The following is a 20,595-nucleotide window of genomic DNA, read 5'->3' as shown; positions in this document are numbered from 1 at the left end:
GCAGAAATTTGATATATTTAAAGTATAGTATTTTCTACCTTTAGATATAGTATTTTCTTATTAAAACGAGATTTGAACTTCCACTCATTCTAAAAATAGCGCCAAAATGGCCCTCAACAACGTTGATTGTGAAGCAATGCGGCCCGCGAACTAAAAAAGTTTGGAGACCCCTGCTATATAATGCTGATGTACAAAATCAATTTCAAATTTGCACATACTGCAAGAAAAATGAAACAGAACAACGAACATGGTAAATTACATCTACGTTTAGTGCAAAGCGAGTTCCCTCACCCAGATTTAACCCATCATTCACATTAGCAAAAGAGGTCAGCGGTCGTTGTGTGTCGTATCGTTAGATCTTGCCACGCGAAACGCTTGCGAAGACGTATTTTGAGTTCGCTTTCCGCGCCTTGTACCGCTGCCTGGTTGGTGAAGTTTGTTTTCGCGTCTCGGTCAGCTGTTTGTGTAAACACACAACAACAAACCGCAGCAGCAGTGCACGCAACCGCGCAAAGTTTTGCCGGCGTCTGGGCGTGGGATTATTTACAGCCATAGTCAATGCAGGGTGGTGACAGGGTTTTGAAGCGGAGTTTTGGCTAATTATTTAAAATTTATTTTATTTTATTACTGTTTCCATTCTTATATTGAATGAAGTTGATCGCACTGCGGTAATTAATTTTGAGACTATTTGATCGATTTTTTTTCATTAAGACTTTATATTAGAATTTTAAAATGTTTTACTAACGTGGCATTAAAAAGGCAAATTTTCTGTTAGCATTTTTTATCAATTTATGTAAATAGGTAATTTTGAAAAATATGCCATCTTACCAATACCACCCTGTAAAATACGTAACTGTAGCGTGAAAAAATACTCAATGAACCGCTACAGCTGCCCGGCGTAATATTACGCATGCGCTCGTAAGTTCGATCCGCTCGCCAGTAGCATTGAATGACGGTCATGGTCATCACCGTGGAAACCGCGATGCACTTGAAGGGGTGGAATCGAAATGGAAAGCAAGGACAGAGAGGGAAGACGCTGCTAGTACGATTTACGCGCGGCCTGATGTAGCGTACGAAACGTTGCACCAAAACACGACGATACAACATTGCGCGTCGCAAGTTGCCGCGTAGCTGGTGCTAGCCGTTTGTGGGTGGAAATTTTCGTTCCATATTAAAGCACCATACACAGGTTAAAAATGTTTCAATATTAAAAATAGAAATACAGATTCTTTTTATTACACATTTAGTGGCAATCACACGCACTGCGCTAGGGTTACAATTAATCACAGTTCTACAAATACGCGCGGCCCATTACTTAAACAGTTTTCTTCGAACCTTCTCCACCAGGTTGCCGGTGCGGTCCATAACCGACTGCTGTTTGTACTCCTCGATGAAAGTGCCGTACTCGGACCGCTTGGTAGGGTCTTCCGGGCCCCAGTCGGCCATGGGTCGCAGGACGGCTTTGCAGCGATCCCACCACACCAGACCCTGCTTCTGCAGAATGGCGTAAACGGCCCAGCAGGGCAGCTGCAGAACGGCAAACGCATACAGACACCAGCCGAGAGCTGCAAAGAGGAGAAGGAGGAAGAGATTTTAAATTAAGAATATTTATAAAACAACAGACAGAAGATCGCCGCACCATTGTAACCGAGCGGGACATTCTGCGGCTTGTACTGGACCAAGCTGACGAGCAGGATGAACAGCACCGTGATAGGCGTCACGATACCCCAGCAAACGCGCCAAAACAGACCCGTCTTGATGCCAAGCATGAACTCAATGTCCTTGCAGACCCGATTCACGCCATAGATCCAGGCAAAGGTGAGCAGCTCGAAGACGGCCAGCGTTATGGTTACCAGTGTGGCACCGTAGTAATCCAGCAGCTCCAGTATGATCAAACCACCCTAATGTTGAGCCACAAAGAAAAAAAAGTTAGAGTTAGAAAAAAGTTAGAAAGTGTTCATTCCGTACTAAAACTCTTCCCAAAGGCACTTACCGGTGTGATGTAGACCAACCCAATGCAGAACCCTGCCAGCCCGACCGAGATCACGATCTTCCATCGCGCAATGTCCGGCCGCTGGTCGTGGATGGCGGTAATCACGGACGTTACGATACCGATCAGCGTACCGATGCCGAGCAGGAACAGCATGAAGAAGAACAGCACCGAGAAGAACTGCGGCAGAAAGTCAAACTTGGCGATCGTGTCCGGGTAGGTGATGAAGGTAAGGGCTGGGCCACTTTGGACGACTTTGGAGATGTCCGTCTGACCGGTGACGTGAGCTAGATGGCCAATCACACCGAACACAACGCACCCGGCCACCAGCGAAGTGACAGTGTCGAGTGAGGTTATGATCAGCGCATGGCTGGATTGAATTGAGAGAAACCCAATAGAACATTAATGATCATTCACAGTAAATCGAGTTAAAATACTCGCTTACCGGTAGATGTTGTTGGAGAAGTCGTTAAAGGACGAATATACGATCAGTCCACCGAAGCAGATGGTCAGCGAGAAGAAGCACTGGGTGACGGCTTCGTACCACACTTCGATCGTGAGCAGCTTGTCCCACTGGGGCTCGAAGAAGTACTTGATGCCCGTCCAGGCACCTTCAAGCGTTAGAGAGCGCACCAGCAGGACGGCAATGATGATGTACGGGAAGATGGCAAGGAAGTACGAAACCTTACCGGAGCTCTTAATGCCTGGAGAATTGTGGAGCAAAAACAGAAGGTAAGTTAATGATTGTGGTTTAGGTTATATACTCTCAAAAATCAAGTAAAGGTAAAAGAGCTTAACAATAACTGATAAAGGATATAGATCATTATACCGCAACACATCAAAGATCCGCCAAATCAAACTTCTTAGCTATATTATAAATAAGATAGCTATATTATAAATGCAGTTGGTATTACATTCTTAGAACATGTTTGTATATCCATCCTTACGGACTTAATGAAATCAACACGTCTATGTCTATGTCCTAGTCTATATGTCCAATTTTTTGTTGTATGTCTATTGTTTTTATTTTGTATGTCTATTTTTTGTTTTCTTTATCAGTATTATTCAATATTATACTAAAAATGGGCAAGCGTGTCCATTTAATTACCCTACAAATCGTTTAAAGGATTTAATTGTATTTAGCTCTTAATTTAATTGTTATTAAATTAAGATGAATAATGGAATGAAATGTGAAACTATATGTGAAAATGATAAAAGTTTTAATTGTATATAGCAATTATAAAATGCTTTCCTAAGGCAAAATGTGCAATCTGTTTAATTGCTGATGTTTACCCTATTCTACGAAAATTCAGTATTAGCAAATAACGCATTTTAAATACATTTTGATTTTTCATTGCAATTTGCAGGTATTCTCGAACAAGCAGAGCCATTTAACATTGAATGGAATATGTAATATATATTAACACTAGAACCGCCGGACTTTTCAACCTTACTAAAACCGCCATATGGGACAATTTTGTCCCATTCGTTATGTGTTCATATTTAGACATGTTTATTATTTCCTAAGGGTTTCATGTGGTAAAATAATTAATAAACTCCATAATTAGGTATAATAAATCTTTATTATACAACGAACCAGTGCTACTAATAAAATTGCGCTAGAGTGTACGGTAGAATGCTTTTATGGACTTCTTCTTTCTTTATGCTTTTATGGACTAGCCGATTGAATATAGCGAAAACATAAGCACGTAGTAAGCAAGAGTAAAAGCACGTATGTAGTCAAATACTTTCGCGCATTTTTATTGTTCTATTCGTATTGATATGCCTTGTCACAAAATGCGTACACGCCAGTGCTGCCAGACTTGCAGCAGCACACCCCTCACTCGTTGACAGCAGGGATGCCAGCCATCACAATAAAATTTGTTAATGGGACAAAAATGTCCCATATGGCGGTTCTAGGATAAAAATGATTTTTTTAAAGAACCATATGGATTACAATTATTTTTATTAGCGCATTCGAAAGATCGTTCAAAATAAATAAAAGTCAGAAAATTTCAATGGTTTGTCACGACGACAAGCGGAATAACACACCTTTTTCGAGTGCTATGGGACAAAAAAGTCCCATCGGCAGTTCTAGTGTTAATATAAAATATTTTGTATAATAGACATGGAAATACATAGGAAATTTGGGAATTACATTGAACATGCACTGTTCACTAATTTGCTCTTCATTTAAACTGCTAGGTTGCCAATTCTCTGAACTCTGAACTCATTATTTGAAAATTTATTTTACCAATTAAACGACCCTCGTTCGCTACAACAGTACAGCAGTCATCTGTTGTACAAACAAGTGTTTCCCGCATTCACAATGCAAGGTGCAAAACATCATATTTAATTTTCAATCGAATCAAATTGAACTGTACCTTTGATCAGGATGCCCACGATGCAAATCCAGGAAGCGACTAGGCATAGTGCCAGCCGCCAGTCGGGATATCCCAACCCATCGTCCAGTGAGTCAGCGGCATGCATTACCGTTTTGCTGTAAAAATTGCGAGAAAAACCACAATGAAATCGATATTGCTCTCCCATTTCGAAGCTCCTGAGTGGCGTCCCCCACTGTTCACTTACCGGAAGTACAGATCGGCAGAGGTTTTCGGTTGCGTTACGTTCGGTCCAAGCGCAATGCTACCGAGCCGGCTAGAATCGACACAGTCTGGCCAGGTTGGGTCACACTTAGCCCAGGGCAGCTCGGGATTGAACGAGGCAACCAGGTACCGCAGGGTGACGGCCAGCACCGACGCATAGTAGGTGATGACGGTGAAGATGGCAACCGTTTGACCGACACCGATACCACGCATGGCAGGTGCTAGGTCGTACACCTTAACGCAGCCACGGTTGGAAAACTGACCCAGCACCATCTCGAGATAGTAGATCGGGCGTCCGATGATGAACAGTACGATCAGGTACGGGATGACAAACGCACCGCCACCGTTCTTGAACGCTGTGTACGGGAAGCGCCACACATTGCCGAAGCCCACCGACAGGGCGACGCAGGAGAGTAGGAACTCGATGTTGCGGCCCCATTTCTCCCGAAGTGGAGGCTTTTCGTCGCTGGTGGATTGCGGTGCTTTCAGATCGACCGTAGTGTGATGCTGTGAGTGGGAGGGGAAAAATGCAAACAAGTTAATGTGAAATCTCACGTACAATGTGTGGGTTGTTATGTGAATTTTTGGAATCCGGGACGGTGCTTATTTGCCACCAACTGTCATACGCGTTAATTTGCGAGTTTGTTTAATTATGTTTGATGTGTGCACAGCTTTTTGAAAATATATGGATTTTTTCGTGGCAAGCAAATACTGGTTATGGTTTGAGGTCCTCTGATGCAATGTTTGAGTATAGAATGTTTCAATAGTTGTCAACACGAATACACATTATTTGATTAGCTTCCTATGTCACATAACTAGTTTTGGAGGTTTAATGGTGCCTTAGCATCCCTCTCACGGGGTTAATTAGTTCCGTGCGTCGATATTTGAACCCAAAATGGACACATGCAAAATCGAGTAATAAAAGGATGTATGATGGGACCGGTCTGAATCGTTCGTTGAAATCCCACCTGAAGGGAATACGAACTCAAACAATTGGATGCATTGTACATTGACCAATCAAAATGCTCTTTTCTGTGGTAGCCATGTGTACACACTTGTATTCAAAATATGTGTATAATTGAATATTTGTAGTAAAGTTTGCTTGAAAACAACAAAACGGACTTCATAGGTGACTTGAAATTTTGGAAAACAGGGGAAACCTATATAATTGCCCTAACTATATCGTTTCTAAACATTATCTATGATTTCTTGAAGTCAAATGACCTATTTGAACAATTTAGATCAGGTAGACACTGTTGTTGTATGTAGGACGCATGTATGGACTTTAACAGTTAAGAAATTTTTTTAGTGTTGTTACTGTATTTAGCAGTAAATGGAAGGCCTGTAGCATTTTAAAACTATGAGTGACACAAGTGATTCATCTTCATACATTTCTGGACTTATTTTCTGAACTTTTTGATGGTCATACAGGGTTTCCCACGATTTATTGGTCAGTTCCCATGAGTTTTTGGTGCGTTCCCACGATTTTTTGATGATATCCCACAGATTTTTGGTTCGTTCCCATAATTTATTGGATATCAATACAATTGTAGCAAAAAATTCTGGGAAACGGCCAATAAATCGTGGAAACGCACCAAAAAACATGGTAACTCACCAAAAATTGATGAGAATCAATCAATAAATCGTGGAAAACCCTATAAGTTGGAGACATAGTTTTTTTTATTGATTTTTATTATAAATACTTATTTATAACATTCAGAAAAATCAAAACTCTAGACCTACAGACACTTATTGGTGGGATATATCCAATTTCAGCATTGTAGTTATGACGGAAACTGCACATTCTGTAGGAGTCTTTTAGTGATAAGAAATCCTTAAACTTCAATTTAAATTCTCCAAATGACAGGGTGTCTTGATCGACAAAAATTTTGAGACGTCCTGAAAATCAGAGTATGGATGAGGGATGTGCCATGAATTATATAGCACTAGAACATAACTGTTATGGAGATAGTCCGCTGGTATACTTGTCAACGCGCAGACCTGATGTACGCGTCATCAGAGGTTCAAAACACGAGTGGAATGATGCTTTTCGCATTCGTTGGACGGATTCGTTTTAGAACACCAATAACAGTTTTCTCATTTTGTGTCCACCCAACACAGATAGGGCCGTTCACTCACACTAATTCCTAAGTGCATTTTTCGAAAATCTTGAGCAACACTGCTAACGGACTGTTTTTATTTCATGGTTGAAAATCCACAAAACTATATTGGAAAAGCTACACCATCGGAAATACCCAAACACCTCTCTCCACTTTAAGGTTCCACTATCACTTCGATGCGCGTACTACCACCATCGGTCACCAATAATCAACAAGCACTGCGCGTGCTTTGTCCACTTTCGAAATAAACCAACTGCGGGCCGGCGCCAGCCAATTTTCTCAATTACTTGCCGTCCGCCCGGCTTGCTACCGTTTACGCTTACGCACACACAGACACACACATACACCGAACGCTCACACTTTCCTTACGGCACACGTGCTTTTGACGTCGCGCATGGTTTCGCGCTTGAAACCAGCGTCAACTGCGGTTAGCACCTTTGCACCACTCGAGTTTGTGTTTTTTCCCTCCTACCACACAAAGCAGGCGAAGATCTTGTTTGGCGAGATGGTTTTGGCCGGCCCAGGCCACGCTTACGTAATGAGCGGCAAAATGAGTCACAAACGGGTTTTTTAAACTGCGATCGCGCGCGCGCGCACGTGTTTAACGGAGGAAAGAAGGGAAAAATTGGCTTTTCTTGGCTGGTGTGCACTTTCCAAAAAAACACTCCCCGTACCTTGTGATGATGGTTGTGATGGTGGTGGGGCTGGTTGCCCGCAAGCCCCCCAACCGGCAGCGTGTCGGCATTCCAGGTTTCATCACCGACGTAGCTTCGATTTTCCATTCCGCTCGGTCGCTGGGGGGAAAAACGTGGGAATTTCCGAACCGTGGCCACCCTTCTCGTCCTGGCCCTTCTCTCGCACACTTCTTGCACGCGCTTGCACACCGAACTTTCTACGCCACCGAATGTACTTTCTTGGTCTTGTCTTGTGGTTTCGCGCGTTTGCTTGTGCCGCGGCGCGAGTTACAACGTCCGCTCAGGTGTAGCGTCGCGAGCCAAGTGAACGGCAGTTGCGTTTTTTGGCACGCGGTCACCACTCGCGCAGAGTTCCAGTCGAGTGTGGCGGGCTCGGGTGCGCGCGCGCTCGCTCGCTCGTCTGTGTGCGCGAACAAATATCAAACGAAAGGCGACACAAAAATCCCCCACTGAACGGGCGCACACACAAACAAAAAGTGGTTGAAGAGGAGAGGGGCACTAATATTTAGACAGCAGCAACAGGTTGGACGTGATGGTGGGGAGGTGGCGACCCACAGCTTCCGCGGACGGGCCTCTGTATTGGAGACTCCAGTGGAGGGAAAACCCTACAGCCACGGACCTCTCCCTGTGCCCACTAATTCACTTTCGATGAGTCGATCAGGTTTTGAACCGGCTTTGAACCTACACACACACACACACGTTGTCAGTCGCCAAGGTAGGGCCTGAAATGGGCAAATGCTCACTCGTGTGTCTAAGCAGGCCTTGACATGTGTGTTGTTGATGAAACGAGCGCGCGCCAAAACACACGCTTCGCGACAACGCGACCATTGCACTTCGGGGTTTTTTCCTGCGTGCGTATATGTATTGGTGAATCTAATGTAGAACCGTTGACACAAAGCGCACACGGCCCGGTTTGGTTTTAGTGGATGCAGATTTTCCACCTCCAATGCGCATGCAATGTTGGAATTTCCACACACAAATGCACACCAACACAGTTTGTGGGGGTTCGCCGCTTTGGGTTTGGCCGTAGGCAAAGGGCCAACAAAAAGCGTTCCGCGAACGGAAGATCGAATTAATTGACCCAGGAATGCAGGTTGCATGCATGTGCCGCCTGATCTGCAATGTGACTCAAGCAGTGACATCATTGCGCTCTTCGATCCTGGGATATACCGACGCGCCAGAAGATGCAGGAAAGGCATCCCGGGAATCTGAGGGAAAACGTGCTTTTTTACGAAGAGAAAGCAAATGAATGGGTTGGAAGTACGCTGACTGACAGTTTTCTTATCAATGAATCGTAGCAGCACCACGTCACGGGTGTGATTGTGCTGTGAGCCGTGTGCGCTTTGTTTAAAAAGAGGTAACGGTAATGTTCTGCGTCATTTACTGAAACAGGCAAATTAAATATTGTTCTTTAGTGGGAAATGCGCTCAGGTTGTGGTTTTTATTGTTTAGTATAGAGCAGCTTGTATTTGGATTTTTATCTTCAAACTCTATATGATAGGAACTCTATTTTATCGCCAAATTACATATGATAGGAAGGGTTTAGGCCGGATTTGGGTATATGATATGAATTGAGCTGCATTTGAACGATATAAGGAAGATCTCTATTAAATACTCTGAACAGGCACCAGGGTTTTTTTTTTTCAATTTTTCCCAAAGGTTGGATCATCCTCCATAATCATCCCATATTAATTAATTTCAAAATGGCATAGCACAAGAAAGGAAATAGCTAGTATTGAGTTAAGGTGCGAACAATGGGATGAATGAATTTTTGAAGAAAATTTAGTTTATGTATAAATAAATACTACTACTACTACTACTACTATTAAATACTCTAGCTCTAGGGTAAATGTACCTATAGTGGTGCTAGTACCAATAGTGGTGGTATTGCACTAAAATCTGGTTCATATGGCAAATTAAAAGTAATTAAGTTATTTACGTTAGTGTGAAATGTTCTTTAGCCTTTTACAAAGGGTTTTAAAGTTAAATGGGGCCATTCCGTTACTGAGTGACCGAAAAATCCATTATTTTGTGAAATGTGTCAACATTTTTCCAAAATCCTTAGGATTTCATAACGATACTCATATTTTTGTTAACATTCTAAATGACCACATAACAACGCATTTATTAGTTTTTTAACATAATTGTTCTCAAATGATATTATTTTATTCAAATTCATTGGCTTTTGACCATATTTATGCATTTTTAAGTGTTTTTTTTACCATAGTGCCATTATAGGTACACAAAACAGGCATGTTCCTATAGTGGTTATAGTTAAAAAATCAATAAAAACAGGTCGTTTTAGATTTTTTCGAGAATATTTTTGACATTTCGTACTGTTTTCACTAAAATAAGCAACAAAAATTAGTTTTCTGTGAGTAATTTACCTAACAAAGGCCAAAATTCGCTTATTCTACTGAGTGAAAAATCGACTTCAAATCAAGCAATCTCTTCTGGGTTTGAGTTGATGACAGGTGTTATTCAGTACTTTAGTCAATATTTTCATCAACCAAATTCATACATTTTTTACGATCAAATTACGAAAGAAATCATTATTATCGCAGTAATCCTTGCCATTCACACGAAAACAGCTTCAAAACTAAGTTATATTGATATTATACACTGTTTTTAAGGCATCTTTGTTTACCACCACCAAAGGAACACAATACGACGACTATAGGAACCATACCACCATTATAGGTACAACGAAACAGTCACAAAATATGTATTATTTCGTAAATTTGATGTGTTTCCTGGTGAAAATGATTGTGATTGCGAAGATAAAACATATTTCAATTGCCATGTGTTAAAATATTCAGAAATTGTCCTTCCTGACACTTTAAATCCATTAAAACACATCGGTACCTCTACAAATTGCACCACTATTGGTACATTTACCCAGCTCTAGTACCTTAAATACAAGATACTGTTGCATTTCAAGGCCATGTTCTGATTTTGCTGAATTCTGCAGATCAGTCACTAAAGAAGCTGCAATTTATCTGCAAATTGGATATCTGTTTATAAAATAATTCACACTTCTTGCGACTTAAAAGGAAGAATATTACGATTGTTCATTTTTATATCTTCTCTAAGTCTCGTGATAGCCATGGCAATAACAATTAAACGAAACCACAAAGCATTACATGAAATTTTGAGAAACACTTATGTTAAATAATCAACCGTTCACTTTCTAATTATTATTAAATTATTAATTTATGCACCTCAGGGATATTTGAGGATGGTATTTTGAGGACTGCAAAGGAAATGAATCTAACATTCCGTACAAAACCACTCATCAATATCAGACTTATTCTTAATTATTCGGGACCTTAAACAAGATAAACAAATCCTCATTTATCGTGCATTCAAAAGGGGTAATTCATGTACGATGATTCTAACCTGTTTAAATTTATGTAAAAATATCATCCTCATTTCAAACAAAAAGGCAAGAAATGAGCAATATTGATACGGAAACGATGTCCGAGTATCCATTAAAGCATATCTGTCAGTTATCAACCAACGATCTCCGATCCTCCTGAGGAGGATTACACATGTTTCCAAGAAGTTGTGGTATTAAAGATACTACAGCTGTTTTCGTATGTTGTAATTCGGTTCAACGAGTGATAGTCATCATGGTAACAGATCCGATCTAACGTTTGCAATTTGCATATCGACTTACTGTAAAGTTTATCGCAATGATTAAGAACGAAACAAATCAATTATACGTTCTTTTTTCACTCTCTCTGTGAGTACTTCGCCCGGAGGTTAAGAAATTGTTATCTGCATCCATAATACTATCATCTGTAGAGTTTTGAGGCAAAATTAACTGACAGTCAAAATCTATATTCATGTTAAAACTATACCCACCTTAAAGCGTTGTGAATCTTTAAAAACTAATGACTACCCACTTCATACAATTTTATCGCTTTTTGCTGCACAGGTTCGCAGCTGAAACTGCGAGCGATCTTCTCCACCGTTCTGCAAACCTTGAACTTAATCACCGTTCAACGGTTCATTGCAATGGAGCGTTGGCATTGTGGGATTCCCATTCACTTTGCTGACAAACCTAGTGACTAAAGATGAAGCGACGAACGTGTGTTAGCAACAAGATAAATGGTACTATCAGCTAGATTAGGTAATGCAATTCCAAAAGCTGCACAACTAGTTGCCTTAAGTATACAAAGGATGAGCAGAGTTGTCTGATAAATTGAAATAACAATGTGATTTTAATACCCTTTGCCTGATGCAGCCTGTCAGTTACAGGGCTTCCCATCTTCTTGATTTGCATGACATATTATCCCATTTCTTGCGGTGGGTGATAACATTACAATTCAAATGTAATACAAGAATCTCTCATCAATTTATTCTAGAAATGTACGATCTTAAATTATTCTCGACGTTCGTAATACTAACGAAATGCATTGATTAAAAAGATATTCCTCGTAGTTAAGATACTGTTGTCCTGCTTATTGGCTTAAAACGCTCTGCTTTGTAGCATTATTTATTTTGTGAAACTATCGAAATAAATCCATGCGGTAAATGCAATAAATGCGAAACAAAACAAAAAAAAGAAGGAAATCCCAAAGTCTCACTTCAACTGAACACGTTGTCGAACATCCTTCGCACTAGCGAACGATCCCGCGGCAGTGATTGTTCGTGTTTGTACACAGACTCGTGATACTTGGCATTCAGTTCGGGGTCTTCCGGGCCCCAGTCGTGCGTTGGTTTGAAGCAGTGCAGCAGACGATCGCGCCAGTCCGGCTCCTTGCGCTTGAGGAAGGTGTAGATCGCCCAGGCGGGCAGTTGCAGCACGCCGGCAGCAAAGATGCACCATCCAAAGGCTGTACGATGGGGGAGAGAAAACATGCAATCTTAGAGTGTTTTTTTTTCTAAGTAAAAGCCTTTCCACGTGTTGCCTTACCATACATCCCATCGGGATAGACGTAACCGTTGAAAGTGAACGTTTCGTACGTTGCGATGTGGTACAGCAGAATGGCGGCCAGTAGCGTCGGCGTAATAAAGCCCCAGCAAATGCGCCAGTAAAGTCCCGTCTTAATGCCCAGCATAAACTCAATGTCCCGACAGATACGGCTCACCCCATAGATCCAGGCGAAAGTGAACATCTCGAAGACGGCCAGCACGAGCGCAACGAACGAGGCGCCGTAAAAGTCCAAAAAGTCCAGCACATACTGTCCGCCGGGCGTTGTGTAGATGATGCCAATCCCATACCCAACGATCGCAATTCCTACCGCCACCAGAGCGGGCTGAAGCTGGGGAAACCGATCCCGAATCACTGTCATTATCGTGGTAGCCATACCGACGTTGCTGCCAATGCCCAGCACGAACAGCATCAGGAAGAAGGCGATCGCGAAGAACTGCGGCCAGAAGGTGAACTTGGCGATCGCGTCCGGATAGGTGATGAAGGCAAGCCCGGCACCGCCCCGCACCACGTGCTTAATGTCTGGCGCTTCCAGCACGTGAGCGAGGTGGCCAATCACGCCGAACACGATCAGCCCGGCCAGCATCGACGTGAGCGTATCCATGATCGACACGATCGTCACATCCCTGGTGGAAATGGAATGGAAAAGAAACAATCATTCAGAAAGCTCCCCTCTCTCTTTCTCTTTCGCAGAAGATCACGAGCATGCACGAACCGGTACACGTTGTTGTGGAAGCGATTGTAGGACGAGTACATCATCACGTTGCCGAAGCAAATGGTGAGTGAAAAGAACACTTGCGTAACGGCCGCGTACCACACCTTCGCCTCCAGAATGCGATCCCACTGCGGTTTGATGAAGTACAGCATACCGTCGGCGGCACCTTCGAGTGTGCAGGCCCGGATCAGCAGCACCAGCATAACGACGTACGGGAAGATGGCCAGGAAGTAGGCAACCTTTCCGGAGCTTTTAATTCCTGCGAATGGGAAGGGATAGTGAGTAAAGATGTTTAGATTGTTTGATGCAGAGTTGGCACTGCACACTGTACCTTTGATAAGTGTAAGGCAGATGCAGGTCCAGGGGACGAGTAGGCACAGCACCAACCGCCAATCTGGTGTACCGATGCCATCGTGTATCGTGCTGGCCTCCTTGAGAACGTCCTTGCTGTGTGGGAAATGTTAAAGAAATGAGAGCTTATTAATTTATGGTACGTTGCTGCTCGCTTTTTGATCGTATGGTAATTGAATATCCGCTTGCATGATAATAACATCATGAAACAATATTAAAAGAAGAAAGCTTGAATAACCTTTCATGTCTTCTGTCTGGGGTCCTGGGGTTATTACCAATAGTTAAAAGAAACTTGCAATCTCTAGTACCAGATTGTAATGCAAGTAACTTCAATTGTAACCTAGCGAAGGCTAATGAGCTTTTTATGAACTTTGTTTTATTATAGTGCTGAATAGTGCTCAAAACAGAACCAAAATTTTTACTCTTTTATATCTTTTCGTTCAGAAATGAACCTTTTCTGACGCATAACATGATTAAATACTTGCAAAAAGAGCAAAATAGGAGCGTTAACAAGGATAAAAAAAAAACAAAAATGCTATTCACGACTTCCATTGCAACCTAACAAGAGCATTCAAGACTTACTTGTAGCATTTAATGCGAGACGAACCGGATGAGAATAGAACCCCGTTTAGCTTTGAAAGGATCCAACGCATTGTCAAACCAAAAGACTTGATTATTCTACTTTCATAGTATCACAGTTGCTCCACAATTGGAACCTAGGCCTTGCCCAACATGATGCAATTTTACCGCATGGGACCATTTCAATGTCAATGTCCGCTAAACAACCTATTAAGCAATTAACAAAAAAAACCTCCCCAGGTTATCATAGCTAATCAAGCTAAAGATAACGCCATGCCGGCGTAGAAGTTCTCCATTCATAGACACTGCGAAATGCCCAATAAAAGAGCCAAATGCCGACCGTGCGTACCAACGATTAGATTAGTTGCTGGTTACACAAGCTTTAAAACAGGCAACTGTTATCGTTATAAAAGAGGCAAAATTGCTTTTCTGTGACAAAGACACAGAAAACGCAATTGGCCTAGGTCTACCTTAACTCCTCTTGGGAATGGCAATAGACATCTGTAGCTTCTTATTACTCAAAACAGTCATGTTCTCTACTTGGGTGTGTGGGAAGACGACCATCCTTGGTGGAAAATGAATCCGTCTTACGTAACAGGGGCAAGTTCGTTTATTCAAAAGCCCTCTAGAGCTAAAAGTTCGGAAAGCCTTCCTTTTAAATACTGTCATTTCACAACTGGATGCCTCTAATCAGCAGTATTGATTACTGCCTTAGTTCTTCGTCCAGGCAAAAGAGCTCCGAGTGATAACCTTTGTCAGGTATCTTTTGGAATCTTATGGAAATGAATTAGACCATACACTTCTATTGGAGAAAGCGTGTTCCCATAATCTTGCGGACCAAATTCTTCAAAAATATTTTTCATCGTTCAATCATTGGAATTGATTAGGACCAGCCTAGCTCCTGTGAGCTAGGGCAAGCCAGTTTTACTCACATTAAGGACTTTTTTGGCAACCATGTCCAAACTTAACATTACACCTCATGTCATTGCAATATCTTCGATTTATAAAATTATTTTGAACTCTACCGATTGCCATTTAACCCACTGAATATCCCCTCCTTCCTTCAAAATACTCACACAAAGTACAGCTCGGCCGAGGAGACGGCGGTCGCGGTCGAGTTTTCTGCCATGTTCGTGATCAGCCGCGAATCGATGCAGGTCGCGTTCCAGGCCTCGTTACACTCGCTCCACGGCAACGGATCACCGAACGACGCGATCAGGTACCGCATCGTAACGGCCATCAGCGACGCATAGTACGTCATCACGATGAACGTCGAGTAGGTTTGCCCCACCCCAATGCCTCGCATGGCCGGCGACGCATCGTAAACATTGATACAGCCCCGGCTCGAAAACTGACTGATCAGCATCTCCAGATAGTAGATCGGACGCCCGACCAGCAGCAGCACGATCAGGTACGGTATGACGAACGCACCGCCCCCATTCTCCAGCGCCGTGAATGGGAAGCGCCACACATTCCCCAGCCCGACCGAGAGCGCGATGCAGGACAGCAGGAACTCGATATCTTTGCCCCACTTGTCCCGCTGCACCTTGTGGATGTTCTTCATCAGGTTCATCTCGGGCAGTGCGCCGGTCCGACTGGTGTTGCTGCCGGTCGTCTGTTCCGGTGGCTGCTGGAACTGGTTCACCTTGGCACTGGACTTGGCGGTGACGGCGGCGAGGCTTGGTTGGGTTGCCGTGTGTGAGGTCCGTTCGCTCGTCAGCACGGGCTCATCGTTCTCAAAAGCCGGATTACTGGTCGCCATCGTGTTGGGGGGAAGTATTATGTGTTTTTTTATGAAGTGAACTGTTTGCTTTTGGGAGCTTCTTCAGGGGATGGCTTTGGCACTGCAGGGCTGTAGCTTGTTGAAGCTAAACACACACTCTCACATACACAAGCACTAAATACACAACGCAGGGATAGGGAAGACTGTGTCTACCTTACAGAAGCAGCAATAGGAAGGGTTTGTTGGAGCGAGGTAACATCCTACGGGGAATATCCATCTACGGGTACAACTACGACACGACTGGTTAAGGTTTAAGCAAGCGAACCTACTAATACTACCGTGAGAACCCGATTGCTCAACAGGGCAACTCTGTCCACCGGGTGGTGACGCCGCGGTCTTTAAGCTGCACAGCAAAGCGAGGTGCCAAAGCGCTACTAAGTCCGCGGGCCGAACCAAAGAATGGCGCGGGTCGACCGATCATCGCGGCACGTGCTACTAACTGGATTAGTGTTGGCGCCGCCGGTCTCGGCCGCAATATGTGTGTCACAATAAATTCGCAAGTCAAGATCAAACAGTCGGAACTCACTCTGTGTGTGTGTGTGTGTGCGTGTGCTGTGGGCTCGCCGCAATCCTTTTGCGCCCAACTGAACCAGTACAGTATATTAAAACCAATTATGTCCACTTAAGTGTGGTTATGCCGACGGTACGCCGACGCTTTCCCTTTTGATGTGGTATGCGACGTTATGCGCTTTGAGGTGCAATTGTGTCCCGCCGGGTGATGATTTCGATTCCTTCGGTCCTGCTAGGTCGGTTCACTTCACTCACACACCATACCGTGCGGCTCAACGGCTGGCAGCAAACTGACCAAAAACCTTGCGACGTTGGGCCGGGACTGGGCGTGTGTTTCCTCCGATGAGGGCCTAATCGAGAGACCAGGGAGAGACCGAAACTTAAGCACCCAAACGGCCGCGGGCGGGCCACACTATTTAGTGTAAATGACTCGCTGACAATTATAATACCTTTGGCAAACAAGCATTCGGCTCAGCACTGAGCAAAAGGGACGAAGCGAAGGAGAAAAGGCAAGAACAAAAAGGTAACCGAAACATGCACCGGCACCGGCAAAAGACGATGCGAAACCTTGCAAGTGCCGTTGGTAGCATTCCTTCAGCGATGTTCCGCTGCTACACACGCCCCGGCGTTGAGGCGAAAGTAGCGCAAAGGTCCGCACCGGGAGTAGACTGAAGGTCTGACGCCCGTAAACCGTCCAGGATGGGCTAGACGAGGATCCACGAAACTAACACCCCCGAAAATTGGGCACTAGCTCCACGGTACAGTGCACTAGCGGGAAAGTTTAAGACGCTGGCAACGCTGCATGCGTCTTTCTACTGGGTTGTTTTTTTTTTCGGGTGGTAATTTGATACACCGCATCGGGCAGGGATATACGGGACGCGAAGGGGAGGTGTGAACTGCATTGGCTCTGATGAGAGCCCTCCAGCCCCCAGGGAGCCTATCGTATGACGGGTGTGCAGTGTTGAAATTCGGAGAATTTTGCCAAACCTACGCACGTACAGTGCGTGATGGAGCTGTGGCGCTTCTGAATGTAAATTTGTACTATAGACGGACATTAAAAGGGCTCTAAATGTTAGCAAAATATGTCGATTTGGGATTCCCAAAGCAACATTTCCCTTTAAAGAGGGAGGGATATTCTACGATATCAACTTTGTCTGTTTATAAATGTGTCAACATTCCTATATATTCTAGAAATGATAGTTCGTTTAATGCTGATTGAGTTTTTGTTTTCTATTTTGTTGTTTTTTTGTGACAACAGAACTTCATTCAACTTATTGTATTATTTTACGAAATCATGTTGTATGGAGAATTACCTATGACGTCATGGAAGGTATTAAATGTGGAAAATATTATTTTTTGAAAAGTCTTTTAGACTCACAAAGTACTGCGAGTTTTATTATTAAAAAAAGACTTTTTTGAAAATCAAAGTATCCTTCAGCGTCATACATTGTTGAGTTTGTTCTAGGCTCATATGTATCGTACGCAAGTTGTACGGCAAATCTGCCTATTTGCTGAGATTCTGTAATGTCTAATAAATGCAGCATCTATGACATCTCGAAAAAAAATTTAAAACTTATAAAAAATGTGAATTTACTCGCTACCCGTTTTATTACTCATTTTAAGAAAACCTTTTTTTGCCCCTCACTGTAACCGCAGCGTCATTGGTTTCGCTTTTTAACCGCCCAAATGAGTGACGTTTAGCCGAACGTTTGCGGTGGGTGATTTAGAATGATCAATTTTTTAATGAGATTCGACATTCTTAGGCTCACTTTTAATCCATGTTGACGTGGGGTGGCGTTTAAGATGATGGGGTCTGTCAGGTTTGAAACCGGTTTTTGTTAAAATGAAGAACTTTCCAATTTGAAGTACAAAATACTGTACACGTTGTTGAAGAGAAGGAACATCCTCTCGCTGTTAAAAGGCGATCCATGCTGTTCATTTTATTTTTTAAAAAATACACACACACACACATACTCAAAACACTAACAAAATGAAATAAACTATCCCAAAAAGATGCACGTGGCAATTCTTCAAATTAATCGATGCGAGAAAAGGAACAAGTTTGCGCCAACTGAATTAAACAAATTTCGACGATAGCACTCCCGATCGCTCTCGACCGATGAACGTTTTCCACCACAAAAGGCTTCCACGAAAATCTTCCTCAAGCAACGCAACGGTACGCTTTTGAATGGTTTTGATCGGCTAGACGGAAAAGTTTTACAAACAAATGCAAATTAAATTCAGCCCCTGTTCGTTCATCACGTGCCTTCAATTACGTGCCGGCCATAGTTTGCTCGCCCGGTGTGAGGCTGGATGATTGAAATTCCTTTCAAGGTTGTCTAGGGATGAGCTCGCTCGATCCACTATGCTGTACTATGTAATCTTCACTTTATTCGAGCAAGTTTGATTGAATTGTTGCCGGCAACGTAGTAAAGATGTTGTGGAGCTTGAGTGAATTGATTTTGTGGCTTTACTACGCTGCGTACATTGCAAGCGAAGCTTGAAATCCTGTTCGAAGGACCAAACAATTTCTTCAAAGAATTTACTAATCGACGGTTGCATTACTTTGTGTGGTGCAAAGGAACTTCAAAAGGAAAAAAAAAATCAAACACACCATGCACCAAACACATCAAAATCACTACCACTAAGCCTTTTTTCGCCAAGCATTAAACGCAAATGCGACTTCTGCTCGATTCCCAGTAATCCCATCACAAAGTCTGCACGAAACTACAATCTTCCGTACCGTAGCCCTAGAAGCACCCGAAGACACGAGCAAACAGTTTGTTGTCTTCCACGTCTCCATCTTTATTACACCTGTTGCAACCCACTAAACCGGTTCGATGATCTTTGCAACCACCTCCCCCGTGTGTCGGTTCCAGTAAAGCGAAATGTAACCATTTAAAGCGTCCCCTCTGTGGTGTTCCGGGTGGCGGCAAACAATCAAACGCTTTATGGCAGACCGGATAGTTAATATTTGTGTAGTAAAGCACGAACTACGACCACGTGTACGGGCGGTCAGGCTAAACTAGATTGCGCCAAGCGTTCTAAATCCCTTTCGCTGCACAAATAGACAGCGTGTTGCCGCAAGTTCTAACTGGCTTTACTGCAAACACTAAACGTGCCGCCGTAGGTGTGCTATGGGGTGTCACGCCTTTATGTAATGTGTCACTGCGCTGCGGGACGCGGGCAAAACTTTCACTTTTTAGGGGTAGTTTTGGGAGAGCTTTGAATTTTGAGTGTCGCTTTCCGCTTTCTTCCCAGGGCGCAACGAGCTCACCAATGGGTTCACTAACAGCTGGGCACACTATTCACCTCTCACATGTGCTGTGCGTCCTGCTACTAAGGCGGACATCGCCGTACTGTTGGGTCGCTGTCAGTGGTCTAGGCACCGGCACCCACTCCACTACATACTGTGGCGGCTGCTGTGACTGTGCCGTGTGCGCTCTACCTCACGTACCTTCCCGTTGCTTGTCGCGCTGGCTCCGTGTTCAGTCACCCTCGGCTGCACAATGCACTGGCGTCGTCGTAGCATAAATCCACTCCAATCCAGCGGCAGTGCATCGGGCACCGTGTGTGTTGGTGTAATCCGCATTAGCTTGAAGGTAAGCATGATTACTCCTCTCCTGGCTTGCGCTGTACTGGCGCGCACACTAACAGCATACATAAAAGCGTACGCACGCAAGTCGACATCCACCAACATCAAGTGACAGAGGGCGCGATTAGATTGTATCCGGCGTAGGCAGCATACGCGGCGGTACGGTAGGTCAGGCAACCAACAACAACGCATCGAGGCGAAGGCAAATTGGGCCTGTAGATGATTTTGTCATCACTGACCATACCCATGGGCACGCGCGCATCATGTGGCACACGGGCGGCGGTACAAATGGTACGTCACAGCCAACCCGTCGATAAACGCGCCGGCGAGAGCAATCAAACGCTTTTAGTGGGGCCAATCACTTGTGCGTGAGTGTTTATGTGTATGTGTGTGTGTGTGTTACATACGCGAAAGAGTTAGGGTATTATTATTGCCACCAGGTTTCGGGACACGATGACACGCTGCTTTTCTGTAGCGGAAAGAAGACGATTGCTGTTTGATTTTCCTGGTCATTTTCTGGGGGCTTTTGAAGTGAATAGATAACAAACAGCTTTATGATGGGAATTTCTTGTATGTACAACTTACTTGAGGCTTACTACTACCTATTGTGAATGTTACAGAAAGTTTCAAACTTTGTGCCGAAAGTCTGAAAGTCAAGGAAAATGTGTTTGTACTGTAAACTGAAATCAAATTCACCAATGTATTTTTCTTT

General features: G+C 43.6%; 2 protein-coding genes across 6 annotated transcripts; both read right to left on the bottom strand.

Moving 5' to 3' along the window:
- Positions 1-1,199: 1,199 nt before the first annotated feature.
- Positions 1,200-7,807, bottom strand: LOC121598303 (sodium-dependent nutrient amino acid transporter 1-like). The gene is made up of 7 exons (XM_041924933.1): positions 7,391-7,807; positions 4,580-5,103; positions 4,375-4,490; positions 2,436-2,694; positions 1,994-2,360; positions 1,640-1,901; positions 1,200-1,565 (listed from the first exon to the last, which is right to left on the bottom strand). The coding sequence occupies exons 1-7, from the start codon at positions 7,496-7,498 to the stop codon at positions 1,312-1,314; spliced, it is 1,890 nt and encodes a 629-aa protein (XP_041780867.1). The 5' UTR covers positions 7,499-7,807; the 3' UTR covers positions 1,200-1,311.
- Positions 7,808-11,745: 3,938 nt separating this feature from the next.
- Positions 11,746-19,932, bottom strand: LOC121600197 (sodium-dependent nutrient amino acid transporter 1-like). Of its 5 annotated transcripts, none has more exons than XM_041928611.1 (6): positions 19,746-19,932; positions 15,072-16,007; positions 13,397-13,512; positions 13,066-13,324; positions 12,333-12,976; positions 11,746-12,252 (listed from the first exon to the last, which is right to left on the bottom strand). In XM_041928611.1, the coding sequence occupies exons 2-6, from the start codon at positions 15,755-15,757 to the stop codon at positions 12,005-12,007; spliced, it is 1,953 nt and encodes a 650-aa protein (XP_041784545.1). In that variant the 5' UTR covers positions 15,758-16,007; positions 19,746-19,932; the 3' UTR covers positions 11,746-12,004. The 5 variants fall into 5 exon arrangements, with proteins under 5 accessions (XP_041784545.1, XP_041784542.1, XP_041784546.1 ...); XM_041928608.1 differs by lacking the exon at positions 19,746-19,932 and adding an exon at positions 19,566-19,645; XM_041928612.1 differs by lacking the exon at positions 19,746-19,932 and adding an exon at positions 19,566-19,641 and having other exon boundaries at positions 15,072-15,995.
- Positions 19,933-20,595: the final 663 nt, after the last annotated feature.

Source organism: Anopheles merus, chromosome 3L (assembly GCF_017562075.2).
Source record: "Anopheles merus strain MAF chromosome 3L, AmerM5.1, whole genome shotgun sequence".
Classification (NCBI taxonomy): Eukaryota; Metazoa; Arthropoda; class Insecta; order Diptera; family Culicidae; genus Anopheles; species Anopheles merus.
This window is presented reverse-complemented; position numbering and strand designations above follow the sequence as displayed.